This window comes from Vidua macroura, chromosome 4, assembly GCF_024509145.1.
Source record: "Vidua macroura isolate BioBank_ID:100142 chromosome 4, ASM2450914v1, whole genome shotgun sequence".
In the NCBI taxonomy this organism is placed as follows: Eukaryota; Metazoa; Chordata; class Aves; order Passeriformes; family Viduidae; genus Vidua; species Vidua macroura.
Window position 1 is genome coordinate 9215167 of NC_071574.1, and position 13902 is coordinate 9229068.

Genomic DNA, 13902 nt, shown 5'->3' on the forward strand with positions numbered 1-13902 from the left:
ATTCAGGTAGTGCAAACTCTGTTTTGCTTCTTGGTGACAAACAATTGTAGGAGCCCTTTACAAGCAGCTCATTCTGCATCCTCCATCTTCTCAGTCAGGCTGAGGAAGAAACCTCCTTCAAACAAAAACCTCCTGCAAACAGTCACTACAGAAGCACTGAGCTCACCTGTTATTATTCTACTAATCCTCCACATGCCCTGCCCTTTCCATCATCCAGATGAAATTACCGAAGTGCTCCTCTTGCCCTCACAGATTTTCTGCAATTTATTACTGAGCCACCTTCTTCACACATCCTTCTGCTTTTCCAGCTCCAAAGCTGTTCTTCTTTGCAGCTTGAGACCCAGTGTCCAGATTTCATACCCTCACATGACAGTTATTGTCAGAAAAGTGCCCCAGAGCTGAGCAAGTCTCTGTGGGTAGGTTTGAGCCAAAACAGGGAGAATACATCACTGTGAACCATCAGTGACCAATGCATGGGCTCAGTCAAGATAATTGTTTTTTGAAAGGAACTATTTTCTTCTAGAAAACCCCCTCAGGAAGAAATGAGGATAACACATTCCTATGCTACTAACCTTTACTGATGTCACCTGATGATGCCAGGTGTCCTCCTTTTTCAATGAGACATGCAAATCCCTAGTCTTCCTATACAATTGGCAGGAATCCACCATTCTTTGATTTAAGGATGAGCAAGCTCAGGAGAGAATTTGTTTAAAGCACTTGATCTACAGAGAATCACTTTTGTACCTCAACATGTAACATGACAGCATGTTCCCCTCATATTTCCCCTAAACTCTGGCTGACAGTTTCTGGAAAACAAGTGCATTTGAATTACACTACTTTGAATTAATTCATTAGTGAATATAACTTACTCCAAAACTCCACTTATAGAACAAGAAAAATAACAATTCCTTAACAGGTGCTTTAGCTTTTGTGGCACCAAAGGTAACTCATGAGTAATTTTAAGTGTGATTAAAAACGTCAAATGCCATGTCTGTGTCTGGTATCCATTTTAAACAAACAAAAATCCACTTTAGAAGTATGCAATGTAGTGGAAAATTTAGTTCAAATATTTGGGTGCCAAAACTCATCAACTAACACCAAAAATAAACAACATTAGCATTTCTCAGTAATAATGTCTTAAGCATCTTTGACCCAAATATACTTTGTAAGGTGTACATTTACAGTTACCAAGTATGTACCTTGGATTTGTAATATATATATATTTTACAATAGCAACAGATAAGCATTCTTCTTCAGAACTTCATATTCAATCAAAGCAACATTGTCTGCTCATAGATTTTACACAAATAAAGCAACAGACACTCTTTTCTTTCTCAGTCGGAAAATTAAAGAAGTTTCTTTCATGGAAAGAAAAAAGAGATCATGGATAGATCATATACCGAAGGTTTTTTGGGCAGGCATTTTCATTACCATATTTTTTATGCATTAGCAGTTTAGAGGTACTTTTAATTAGGAAAAAAAAAAAAAACCAAAAAAACCTATTCCCTCATAGCATTCACCAAATTTACATATGGGATTTTTCATTATGATAGCGTGATAACACAATAATTATAGAATTATTTAGGTTGGAAAAGTCCTTCAAGATCATTAAGTCCAGCTGTTCACCCAACACAGCCAAGCCCACCACTAAACCATCTCCTTAGACAAAACAAACTCCAACCAAATTCAAAAATCACTAGTTGCAGCCAAAATTTTATGTTCTGGACTCCCTCCAAATATTTAGTACAATTTTTTTTAAGCAACTGCTGTCTTTGCAAAGCAAGAAACATTTAGTAATAAACCAGCACTAAAGAACAAAAAGTTAAACAATATAGTTTCGTAAATGGAGAGAAACACAGAATTCAATGTTTTGGTCCTAATATCTTAATTCCATAATGATGTATAATCACTTATTTGTTTAAACCTATTCATCTACTCTTTATTAAGAAAACTTTTTTGAAAAATGCTAGGTGATCTGTCTGCATTTCTTCAAGCACTTTTGCCTACCTGAGGAGGAGATCACAGAGGAAGTTGTATCCTTGCCATATCCTAAAATCATCCAACAATGTTTGGGATACATCACTGGAGTCTTTGAGAAAACAAGAAAGTCCAGCAAACATCTCAACTATTTCTAGGGGAGAAAGGTCATCAGACTGCTGCATGTTCTGGACACATGTGGACAAACATTCCTTTTCTGAAAAGAATTGCAGTGGAGAAATTTAGGATTTTACTGACATTAATGACAGCAAGAAGCTTAACCAACACACAAAACACAGCAATAAGGTAACTTTTTCAAGTATCACTTGTCACAGAACACTTAATACCACTTGAGGATGAGAAGGATTCTCAAGTGGCTTTGGATCAGAACCCTAACTAACCTCTTTTTGGCAACCTCTTCCTCCCTTTTACAACCTTTTCTCTTGTAAGGAGGAAACTGTGTAGATAAATACTAATTTTTACCTAAAAAATCTGACCAGAGAACTCAACAGGATAAAAAGACAAATATGGCAACTTTAAGTAATTCTAAACCATATTTTTTTCTTTTAAAACACTAAGTAATACAAAGCACTGCCTTGAAGTGTTATTAAAACCCTACATATAAGCCTTTACACCATGTCATCTTATTCCTTCTCTGGTTGGCATTTCATTGGCTGGCTTCAAAGAGAGATAGCTTGCCTTGCCCTGCATAATTCTCATATTCCATCAGTTCATTAGGTCAGTAACAAAGTTTTCTCAAATCTATAGTGAGACTTTAAGTTGCAGGCTGTTTTAAAGATGCTCCCTTCAATTATTTGCTATTTTAACTTTGCAGCATGCACAACACAAGCACAAATCTTTTTAGCTAGACTGATAACAAAATTTCCCAGAGGTTACATGAGAGCATGAACGGATGCTCCTTTGCTTACGTTGAAATATCTTAAATTTTTCCTGAATATTAGTTGAGCCTTGTGACAGATGTTATCTCTTAAGTCAGGTACACTTTTTAAACCAAAAAGAAAGAGGCAATGCTGACTGGTTTTCTTTTTAAGACTCTATTTCACTTCTTAACCTAGAGTATTTTTTCACATGCCAGCTTTCCTCCTCTATGGATCAAGCCCATAGGGAAGCAATAATGGCAGCAACTGTAACATGCCAAATGACAGTCAAAACTCCAGTTATTTCCTTTGTTTATTACTTAATAACAGCTTCACACATGTACATACACCTTCTACACTCTTCAGAAGCCCACCAGAAGCCTATCACCTTGTAAGTCCTATCTAAAAACTCAGCTGGTGACTATGCTGTGCTTTGAGTGATACTGTACATTCACATCTTTTTGCCTGGAATTGGAAACACACTGTTAGCACAAGAAAAAAAAAACAGACTGATATTTTCTGTGAAATATGTGGGAGCAGGGTGATGTATTCAATAAACTGCCAATATGGAGCCTTGTAGCTACTTGCTTCTCAGGTTGTGAGCAGCCCAAAACTGTGGGTTTCTTCTTTTCCAGTAGGTGTACACTGCTAAAATGGATGTTTTAAGGATGTTAGTTCACTCCAACAGTTAGTCCAATTTAAAGTTGGATACTTCTTATGTGGCCCTACAGTCTAAAAGCCTTAAATATATTAGAAACATATATTATCAGATTTCTTACCTCAATTCCTGCATACCTAAACACCCATATAGTTTTCAATTAATGCAAAAAGAATAATTTGTATGCAAAGCTGCTTCCAGACAGCTAATATCTTCGCCAACACTGGTTTTCATCTGCAAGTCCTTGTGGAACCAGCTTGGCACCTCCTTCTTTACCAGCTCCTTGCAAAGATTGATGATGACTAAAGTACTACTTTCATTAGCTACCAAAATCTGTAACCAGCTACACAAATGTCCCTGTACACTACAGTTTCCATGCCAGAAACAGGCAGGATCTACTTGTCTTAAAAGTGGACAGGAGACAAACTGGAATGATTCCGGATGCTTCATTCACTTGATGATTTACAGGCTGGATTAAGCCCATGAGATAACTTTAACTTGGCCTTCAGCATGCACAAAATGTTCATTCTGTAATCTGTAAGGCAAGGTGGGGAAGACTGGGGCCTGGCAGAAGAAATGCAGGATGACTGAAGTGTCAGCAATCTAGTCAGTGAGAGACCAGGGAAAACATAAGTGCTCCAAATCCATCCAGTACAAGCATGGTTCTCAGCCAAGCAAAGAGCCAGGCCCTAAAAACAACATTCTTGGGTTGGGAAAGCTGGGCTGGACCACAAGGGGAGGAAGACAGCTGCCTGCTAAGAATTAATGCATCTTCACAGCAAGTATTTTTCAATACAGGCAGTTACTGAAGATACTGAAAGCTTTTCCTTTTGCTTATCATGAACTCTATACCAAACCATGAGAGAAAACAATCCTTCTGGGTTAAACTGAAATATGAATGAGACAGACTCAGCTAAGATCACCTCTCTCACTACACAATGGCTTAGAAATGTTACATGTATGTAAATAAGCACATGTCCAAACTAAAAGCCTAAAAGCTTTCCTATTATTTTAACGCCTATTTCCCAAATAAGAAAACTATGAAAGAAGAGCAGGAAAAAATCCCAATAAATAATACTAAAGAAAGACACATACCATGGATGTATTTCACTACATTGACACTAAGGCCATGACGAGATATGGTCATTAGTACTTCTCCTGCACTCTTCCTCCAAGGCAGGTTATAGGGAGGGCACCATGAGGTTATTGCACTGAATAGAAGCTGGAGATCATCCTTCTGAGCCAGTTCTTCCGCCGGGGACACAAAACTGCACAATTTTACTAGGATCTGAAACAGGAAGTCATTAAACAACTAGCATTAATATCTTTATCACTGCTAATTTTGCCTAGACTTAGTAAAAGGTGAAACATTCTTCCACTAAGGAAACACATTAAAAAAGTAATGTGCTACTTTCTCTTTGTGTGTTTCTGTACTTTGAATACAAGACAAGGTTATTTGACACATGGTTATTTCAAGTCCCAGTTCAGTTTAAAATGCTTACCAGAAGACTGGAAGCAGAATTTAAATCTCTTAGGCTGACACAGCATATTTGCATGGATACCAGAATATTCCATTCTTGGAGAATGTGCCAGTTGCCTAATTTGCAGGTTTAAATTTTGCACTGGGGGAGAAGCTCTGTGAGGCAAACTGTATTCCTTCCTAATGCAGGAAGAAGGCTATTGATGGGTTGTTGGCAGAGGAGCAACCATAACATCTTGGTCAAATTAAGTTTGTCAGGAAAGGCTACAGCAAAACTGCAGACCTACCTGAATAACTGGCACGTAGATGTGAATTTCCTAATTACCAAAACCAAGACAAATGCAGCCATACAAGCGAAGCTACTACGTCGTGTTCCCTTTTCTGCATGCTTTGAGATGTCTGATTTCTTGCATCTTGTGCAGGAAAAACTCAGGCTCCCTCCCAAAAAACTGGAGAGAGGCTGTCTGCAACTGGATGGGGAGGTCTGAAACCTCATTCATTCCAGGCAGTTCATTTGAGAGCACTACTTTATTATCAATACTAATGTTTTTTACTATGTCTATTTCAATCAGTAACAGCCAAAGATAACAAGTACTAGGACCAGTTAGATAAAAACAGAATAGTAGTTCACATGTTGCTCCATTTAAATATCTGTGCAGAAGACCTGCATGGATTTCTGTGCGAGGAGGTATTTGTCAAAGACAAAAACTAGAGACGGATTGGGAATTTAACCTCAACTGTGCTTGCAGGAAAGTCCACCTCTCTCTTAGCTATCAGTTTTCTAAGAATCAAGGAAGAGTAAAACCTGGCTCAAGTGAAAGGTTTCTAGACTTTGCTTATATGAAGTATTTACATTCCTCTTGCAAATTCCCTGACGTATTTTACCTTACCTGTACAAAGACTTTCTGTAGTAGCGCTCGGCGCTCTGCGAGAGGTAGTTCATTCTGTGCTCCTCCAACTACCTCAGGCACGTGTGGAAGGTCAAAAAACAGATACAGACATTTAACAAGTGTGGAAGGCACTGACATTGTAGTCATGCAGTCCACAGTTTTCTGAGGAAGAAGAAAACACAGTGAAAAATACCAGTTCAGCATATTATATATTCCAAACATCGATGATAATAATGCAGTTGACTGAAATGCTGTTTTTTCTTTTTCACACCTTTGGTCAGGTGTTGACACAGCAGTACAGATTCACCATCTATTCTTGAGTGCCTATCCAAACAGTAATTTTAAAAATAGGATGATGTATTTACATGACAACAGCATCTCATAGCCACAGTTCAGAGTAGTCAATGCACAGGACAGAAGCAAAAGCTGTCAGTCTCTGCCAACAGAAGTTAACAAGTTAATTACAAGACCTTCAGCCAAGACCCTCATCAGCTATCAATTCTATGTAGCAGAAGAAATGGGAGTGGGAGGAGGACTATTTCATTTAGGCTCTCATTTGGCAAGAAGATGTAAGGAGCTGTAAGAAGCAAGGTAGTAGAAAATACGAAAGCATCAGTGAGAAGAAAAGACAAATTGGCGTGGAGGCTGGTGACATACTAAAACAGAGATAAGATGATGTGCTGAATTACAAAGGCAGATTAGAGCAGAAATAACAAACCACACAGCTGCCCAGTATACTGCCAGAGACAGCTCTCTGACGGTGTGCAGCACAGGCAGGAATGATTCACTACCACTCCCATTAATCACTGCTGCTGGCCTTGCTTTTTGCAACTGCTGTGGCCCTCCTCCAGTGAGATGTGCAAAGTTCAAGGTCTGAACTATTTAGGTGCTCTATGTGCCATGCATCTCATGGGGCACTAAGCAGCAGTATGCAAGAGAAGCCTTTGGGCAGCAATAAAAGTTGCATGCATTATTCAAAACATTATAAATTAAAGTCTCGAAACTACTCTTTTTTCATGCAACTGAAACCACAAGGAGCTAAAGCCTAAGTCCTGTGGCAGTATAAGAGAAAGAGGATCTTAACACAGCAAAACAATATAGTTACATCTTTTGGTGAGTGTTCATGACGTTCATGTTATTATTGCTTTTGTCTCTTCTACTCCATAATTTATTTTTAGCTTTGCTGTTTCAGACTAACCTGTCCTGATGAAGCTAGTAAATTGATTGTGGTGAGCAGCATCCAACCTCTACTTGCTTCTTCACTTTGATTGACCTCCAGAAACTGGACTATGGCACGACTTGCAGCCTCTGTAGGAGGCAGTAAAGAGAAAAAAAAAGAAAAAAAAAAAGGAGTAAGAATTCAGTCTGCTAATCTGCAGAAGGGAACTCATCCTCTCAGCAGCCCCAAGCACTGAGCATAAATTCAGCTTAACAGCACTACTTAAAAAAAGGACTAGGCTTAGGCCTATGCCTTCCAGACAACATTCCAGTCTTACACACACACTTGGCTTTGACACTGGCAAGGCTGCAAAAGTACATTCTTTGGTCACACATCATCCTTGACCAGCAGACAGATTTCAGTAACCTTCAGTGACTTCTGTTTGAGTAATTTTTCTTTATCAATATACAATATACTTTTTCCAAAGACATGAAGTCACCATCAATTAGTGGCCTCCATGGAAATAGCTGAAATTTCTGAAAAAAAGCACTGCACTGTAATAACAGTATGGAGGATAATGGGGATTGTAGGGGAGGAGAAGTGCTGAAAGACAAAAGGAATAAAAAAACAGGGAAAAAAGTAACATTAAGAGCATGGTCACCAATTACCACATCCTCATCCTACATTTTTTGAGAATGAAAACAGTAACAGCTTCTGAATAATTCTTATGATTGAGAACCCTTCTGGATGCTATTCCATATCAGTCAGAGCCAAAGACAAATACTCAGCCTAGTAAACAAGTTATCAGCCTCAATAAATAAATCAAGAGAAAATGCAACCCTATATCACTGCTGCATGAATACACACTTATGTAAGAAGTCTATAATGCCAGTTGTGATGTCTGCCCATTACCTTTAATAGACATCTAAAAACATTTTTCATTAATAACTGTGTATCAATCATCTCCTCTGCTTTTAGTGTCAACTAGGACAGAAAAGGAAGGTGAATAATATCACATAAAAAAGAAATTACAAAGGAATTACTAATGGTGAAATAAATCTGCAACTGAAGAAAAATCCTATTTTAATATTGGCTTGTTTGCTTCATCTGCTTTTAAGATTCCCCAGCACATACCTAGGAAGTTTACCTGAAAGGCAGTCCCTTTCATATGGCAAAGTACTTATCAAACTTGTAGTATCAATTACAGTGAGAAGATCACTTTCTGAAGCATCACACTGTAAGCTGTGCAGATGTGCTTCATTTGTTCAATGGCTTCTCTCTCATGTTTTTGTCTGGCGGACTTTTTCCCATAACAGGCTTTTGTACAAACCAGTGGCTTTTCCAATTCTGGTGCTAAAGTAAGGAGAGGCCCCTACCACTTCCCTTCATGAGACTGAGATAAAGTTTGAGATATCAAGGTGAAAAGTAAATCAGTTTATAAAACTCACACAAACAAGTAGGAATTTCCCAGCATGCTGACCTGAAACTATCAGTGCAAAGCACTGGTCAGGCGGTAGTGTATATGAACAGTCCAACTTAGAAAGCACAACAGCCATGACACAGTTGCATTTCCTACACTAAAGACATAGGCAAAATACCAGAATTCCTGACAAAAGCCATTTTTCCTCAGTTCTGAGAGCCAAGCATATCTAAAGCACGCACTGCTGCTACAAGGACAGTACCCCACCAGCACAGCATAAGGTGTGATTTTGTAGGCCTATTGTCTTTCTATCCCACCACAGACAGAGCTGGGCAATCAGTCTTTGCCTGCAAGAGACTGTCTATGCACACCAAACTGGATGTGCACAGCCTCCTTTGAGCACAGTCTCCAAAGCCACCTATGAAATAAGGGCTCGTTCAGTCATCTTTGAAAGTGAGACTCAGGGGTTAAGTCCACACTTCTGAAAATGTTGTCGTGCTGCTGTGGCATCCTGACATAGCAGTTGAACATTATAAATAGCAGTTTCAAAACTGTCACTCTTAATTAAGCACTACCTAAAACACAGACAGCATTTTAAGTGCTGGAACACATTCTCTTGTCATCTGCTCTGAGCAAATTTGATAGTGCTATCATTTAAGATTAACTTCTATCATCAGCTCTAGTCTTATTTTATTCCTTGAACCTTTCCCCTGTTTTTGAAGTGCCCAAGTCGTTGTTTAATATAACATCCTCTATGTGCCTCACTTAGGTGTCTTTAGCCCTTCAACTTCTGCTGCAGAAGAAAGCCAATTCAGGAGCAGGATATGCTAACCAGTAAAAACAGCAAAAAGGCAAAGAGAAAAACCTATAAAGTAACGTCTAAATATACCTACTGTTACAATGGTGCAAGCATGTACACGTGACTATGAGCATGATTAAGTGGTTACATGGTTAATACATAGGAGTCAGATTTTCCAGCATGGATTCAGAATATATGGGATAGAGGCTTGGTAGAATCAAACAACAAAATTTGTTTCACGTGTAAGAGGTGCACTGCATCCTGGACTTCAGAAAACCAAAAGGCAGCAAGCAGTGGGATTAGAGTCATTCAGATGGGTAGCAAAAATCAGTGCTACAAGCACTGCAAGCGATGTTGCTGCCTATAGCAATAGCACTAAGGGCAAATTTAGTACAAGAAGCTTTTAGTTGGATGATCTAGAACCATAAACAGCATATAATAGCATAATCAGATTTCTTTATAGCTTATTCTGAGGGGAATATTAGTGAATAAAAAATCTGTGCATGTGCCATGGGTGGGAGGGGACATGCAGTCAAAGGTATGGATGGGTGTGTTGGGGGTGGTGAAGGTGAAGCTGAAGTCAGGGATCCTTTCTCTAACACAGCCTTCTAGAAGTCTCTGCTTCTTCTTTTGGGAAATGCCTGAAGATACAGTCAGGTACCTAAAGTTACAAAATATAAATAATTCTAACTACACAGAGAGTAAGAGAGAAGTATCAACCCAAATAAAAACGTGATGGCACAAAGTCTGCCTTCCATCATCAGGAGCAGAGTTGGACTGTCATCACACGTGGCAGATATGAAGAGGCTGATGCTTTTGCAGTGTGCAGAAATGGAGGGCTGCTCATCCAAAGATAAAACAACTCAACCGTGCCAGCTTTTAGCCTCACTAACACAATGATAAAAGAACAGGCTTTCTAGGATCTCTTGGAAAGGCTCTATATTGTACTACACTTGCTTTGTATAAGATCTGGTAGAAAGCACCAAAAGAAAACAGAAAGTTGACCAAAAGTAGTGGGATATAGAAGTTGTTGATCGGAACTGGCTTTTAATGAACAGTAGCTGACAAGACACTTCTTTTTCCCTTCCAGAGCAATTTCAATAAACACAAACCTGAAAAAGAATCACCTTGTAAAGCAAAGTCCCCCACAGAACAGGAAAAACATACACACGCAATGAAAAAAACCAAGATGTGCAATCCCAGCATGTGAAATAATTTCCAACAGTCTCTTCTCAGCAGAAGAAAAGTTAACATACCTAAAAAAGTCTGAAAGCAGCCCCTAAGTGCACTTATTTTTTGACAAAGATCCCCCCCTATCAGGAAAACTTCAGACTTCATTTGGGGAGGAGCCTGAAAGGCACTTTAGTAGCAGAAGAAGATCCCTTCAATTATCATCTGTAATTCACCTAAATGCAAGATACACTTAAACAAAATATACTAACTTCTGTGGATTGAGAATAAACATAAAATTAGTTCTGCTGATGTGACAGAGACTAACGCCAAAAAAAAAAGACCAAAAAAACCCAAACCAAAACAAAACAAAAAACCAAAAAACACCACCCAAACAAACACCAGAGTTTGCAGATTATTGTATCTTTAAGAAGAATAAAGGTAGGCATTCTCAGAGGCCAAATACCAACCAGTGATGTGGTTTTCTGCAATGATGATAAATGTTTATCAACTTGATCTCCCAAAATGATTTGATGATGAGATAATGATAGTCTTCCAGCATAACTGCTAGAAAAATGCCTGAGGAGGTTAAAAGCATTTGTAGTTTGAGTAAATCTGTGAAATTAAGTGGAAAAGAAAGAAACTGGGGGTAGAAACTCTCCCCCCACAAAAAACCACAAACAAAAAAAATGAAAAAAAAAACAAAAAACCCAAAACCAATCAATCAAAGCAAAAAACCCCTAAAAACTCAAAAGAAGGGTGAAAAAAAATTCTAAACTGAAAACAAACCAACCTACCCCTCCGTCTCCCCCAGAAATAACGCTTTAAAAAAGACAAAATCACTACAACAGTCAGAGGGTATAAACAACAACTGAAAGTGCTGTAGGTAGGAAGGATTAGCTGAACAGCCTAGCAATACAGTAAAAATATATTTAGCATTCAATAGTAAATACTGTAACAAACACAAACAGAAAATGTAAATATGACATGAAAAACTGACTGAAAATAATAGGGACACAACTTAACTGAACTTAGAAGGTGCACAAAGCAGTGATGTACCCTAGCTAGCCAAATAAAATCACCAAAAAATGAAACAAACTTTTGAAATTGTCTTTGAAAGGAGGCTAAAAAGTTCCAGACCTGCGATGTACCACTTTGCTTTCTCATTGTTCAGTTTTCTACCCTTCTTCACTTTCACCTGTCCTCATAACCACATATTTATATTCTGTCTACAGTATGGCTTTCCAGGTAGCAGGACTGCCCATCACTTAAGCAATCATTCTGAATCTCCCTGGGATAACTGTTAATGCATTACATAATGAGCCCTGATTGGATGTTGTTTGGTGTGCTAAAGATGCAGACAATGGAGAGGACTGAATTAGAAACCCATTTTAGCAAAAATTACCACAAATAATAACCAATAACCACCAAATCACAGGTCTGCACATCCTCAACTGATGAAATATGAGAAGCTGTTTAGAGTGAAAGAGAGGTGTTGGTTAGAGCCTGGTGCTAATAACACCAGGTTATGGGTACAGGTTGTGGGTACAGTTCACGTAGGGGCCACTGACCTAAGAGCTGGAGTTGATGACCCTTGTGGCTCCCTTCGAACTCAGAATATTCTCCAATTCCTCCCTTAGCAACTTTAGTTTAAAGACATGCTGCTGGAATATCTGCAAAATCACAGAACCACCAACTTCACCCCGAGAATGTCTTTAGAAAAACATATTAAACAAAAGTGTTGCTTCGTCTCCAGCCTAAGTAGCCATTAGTAGTCACATTGGTTCTACCAAGTTTCAGCTGTGCCTGTCCCTTTTTTCAGAAGTCTTTTTCAGTTCTGAGCCAGACGCACTTGCTCTCAAAAGAAAAGTTCATTTCAGAATTGAGACTAGAGAAACAGATGTTTGAACATATATTTTACATAGTACTACCACAACTTTTTGATCCATTCAGTCACAAAGTTTGACTTATTTGTGACAATTGTGGCAGCTAAAAATCTCAAGTATATAGAGCTATCTCACCCATGACCCCACCAACTTCTAAACAGACTAGACAGTCCATGGCAAGGGAAACTATTCACTAATCCTCAGAAACAGTTACCGCTGTCACCAGAAAATCATCCCTGTTGTACAGCAAAGACTGAAACCTGCAAAATAATTTAATTCAGATTTAACTGCCTAATTTTTCTTACTATCCCTACCAGAGAAATAAGGCAGTTGAAATGTAGCTGAACATACAACTACAATGGCAATATTCAGAGACCATTTAAGACAGGGTGCTGGCACAGTTACTACTGAATCACAAAACACTGTTCTGAGGAAACTACTACAGTCTGCCAAGAATAACTGAGATATGCCTCCACCATGGCAGGCATTACTCACATAGCTATTAGCATAAATATTCAAAGGCCTGATGAAAATAATTGCCCTGTGTTCCATTATCAGATGGAGTAGAAAAAAAAAAAGAAAAAGGAAAGAAAAACAACAACAACAAAAACAAACCAAAAGAAAAAAAAAAACCCCACAAAAACAAAAAACCCAAAAAAATCCCAAACCACCACAACATACCTCCAGGCAAGATTTAACCATACCACATTCCCCACTGTAAAATACTGTCAACACATTTATAGAAATCAAGTTCTTGCAAAATTTCTTCCCCAGCATTAACTATTGAAAGTTGACTTTTGATTGTATGTAAAGCTTGTCTCTAACACAGGCTCAGCTATTTTGTTGACTTACATGGAACACTTCAAATCAGCAGGAATTTGCACTTGGATATTACCAGAGACATTTCCTGCATGTTGTTGCTACTGAAGTTTTTTTTTCTTTTAAAAACATGCTAGGAGATATAATTACCTGTCAGCAACTATTAAGACACGTTATATCTTTTTGTTTGAGACACAAAAAGAATGGAAGTTCTAAAAAAAATTATGCAAGAGTCTTCACAATCCACAGACAAAGTATGAGGTCCTTAACATAAAACATATTCTAAAAAGCCAGTAATTCCTATTTTTTTTTAAATCAGCATCACAGGAAGTGTATATCTAGCTCTAATCACTTTGACACAGAAGTCTACAAAATGAGTTTTAACAGCATGTTAATTGGTTATTTCAGGAGGGTCAACTGCAACTCACTGGTCCCACCGAGAGAGTCACAATGCAACTGCACAACATGCACCCATCAGGCTTTCTTGAGGTCTAAAAAGGGTTTACTGCCCAGAGTAACAGCAATCCTGATAACAGAGGGAAAATGACTGCTTTCTGTTTTAACATAAACATTGGTATTCATTACATTAAAGTTTAGAAGAGCACCAAATTGTGTTTTTAGTCATTGTGGTCAAGTTTCCAAGTGGGCTGGAAAACATGAAAAATACCCCAATATACCACCATCAACAAAAATCTACCTCTGACTTGTGAGGTTTTAAGAACTGGATTATCTTGGAGCAATAAGCAGAGATATGGCTGAAGTAACA

The 13902-nt window shown here is 38.3% G+C and overlaps 1 protein-coding gene across 4 annotated transcripts in view; it reads right to left on the bottom strand.

The window, feature by feature from the left end:
• The window catches only part of WDFY3 (WD repeat and FYVE domain containing 3), a 150682-nt gene that overhangs the window by 79193 nt on the left and 57587 nt on the right, over window positions 1–13902 (bottom strand). For all 4 annotated transcript variants that reach the window (XM_053975347.1, XM_053975345.1, XM_053975346.1 and 1 more), the window contains exons 5-8: window positions 7082–7191; window positions 5884–6045; window positions 4609–4801; window positions 2008–2194 (exon numbers count right to left, since the gene is read on the bottom strand). In XM_053975347.1, coding sequence (XP_053831322.1) covers window positions 2008–2194; window positions 4609–4801; window positions 5884–6045; window positions 7082–7191 — 652 coding nt within the window. The remainder of the gene's footprint in view (window positions 1–2007; window positions 2195–4608; window positions 4802–5883; window positions 6046–7081; window positions 7192–13902) is intronic.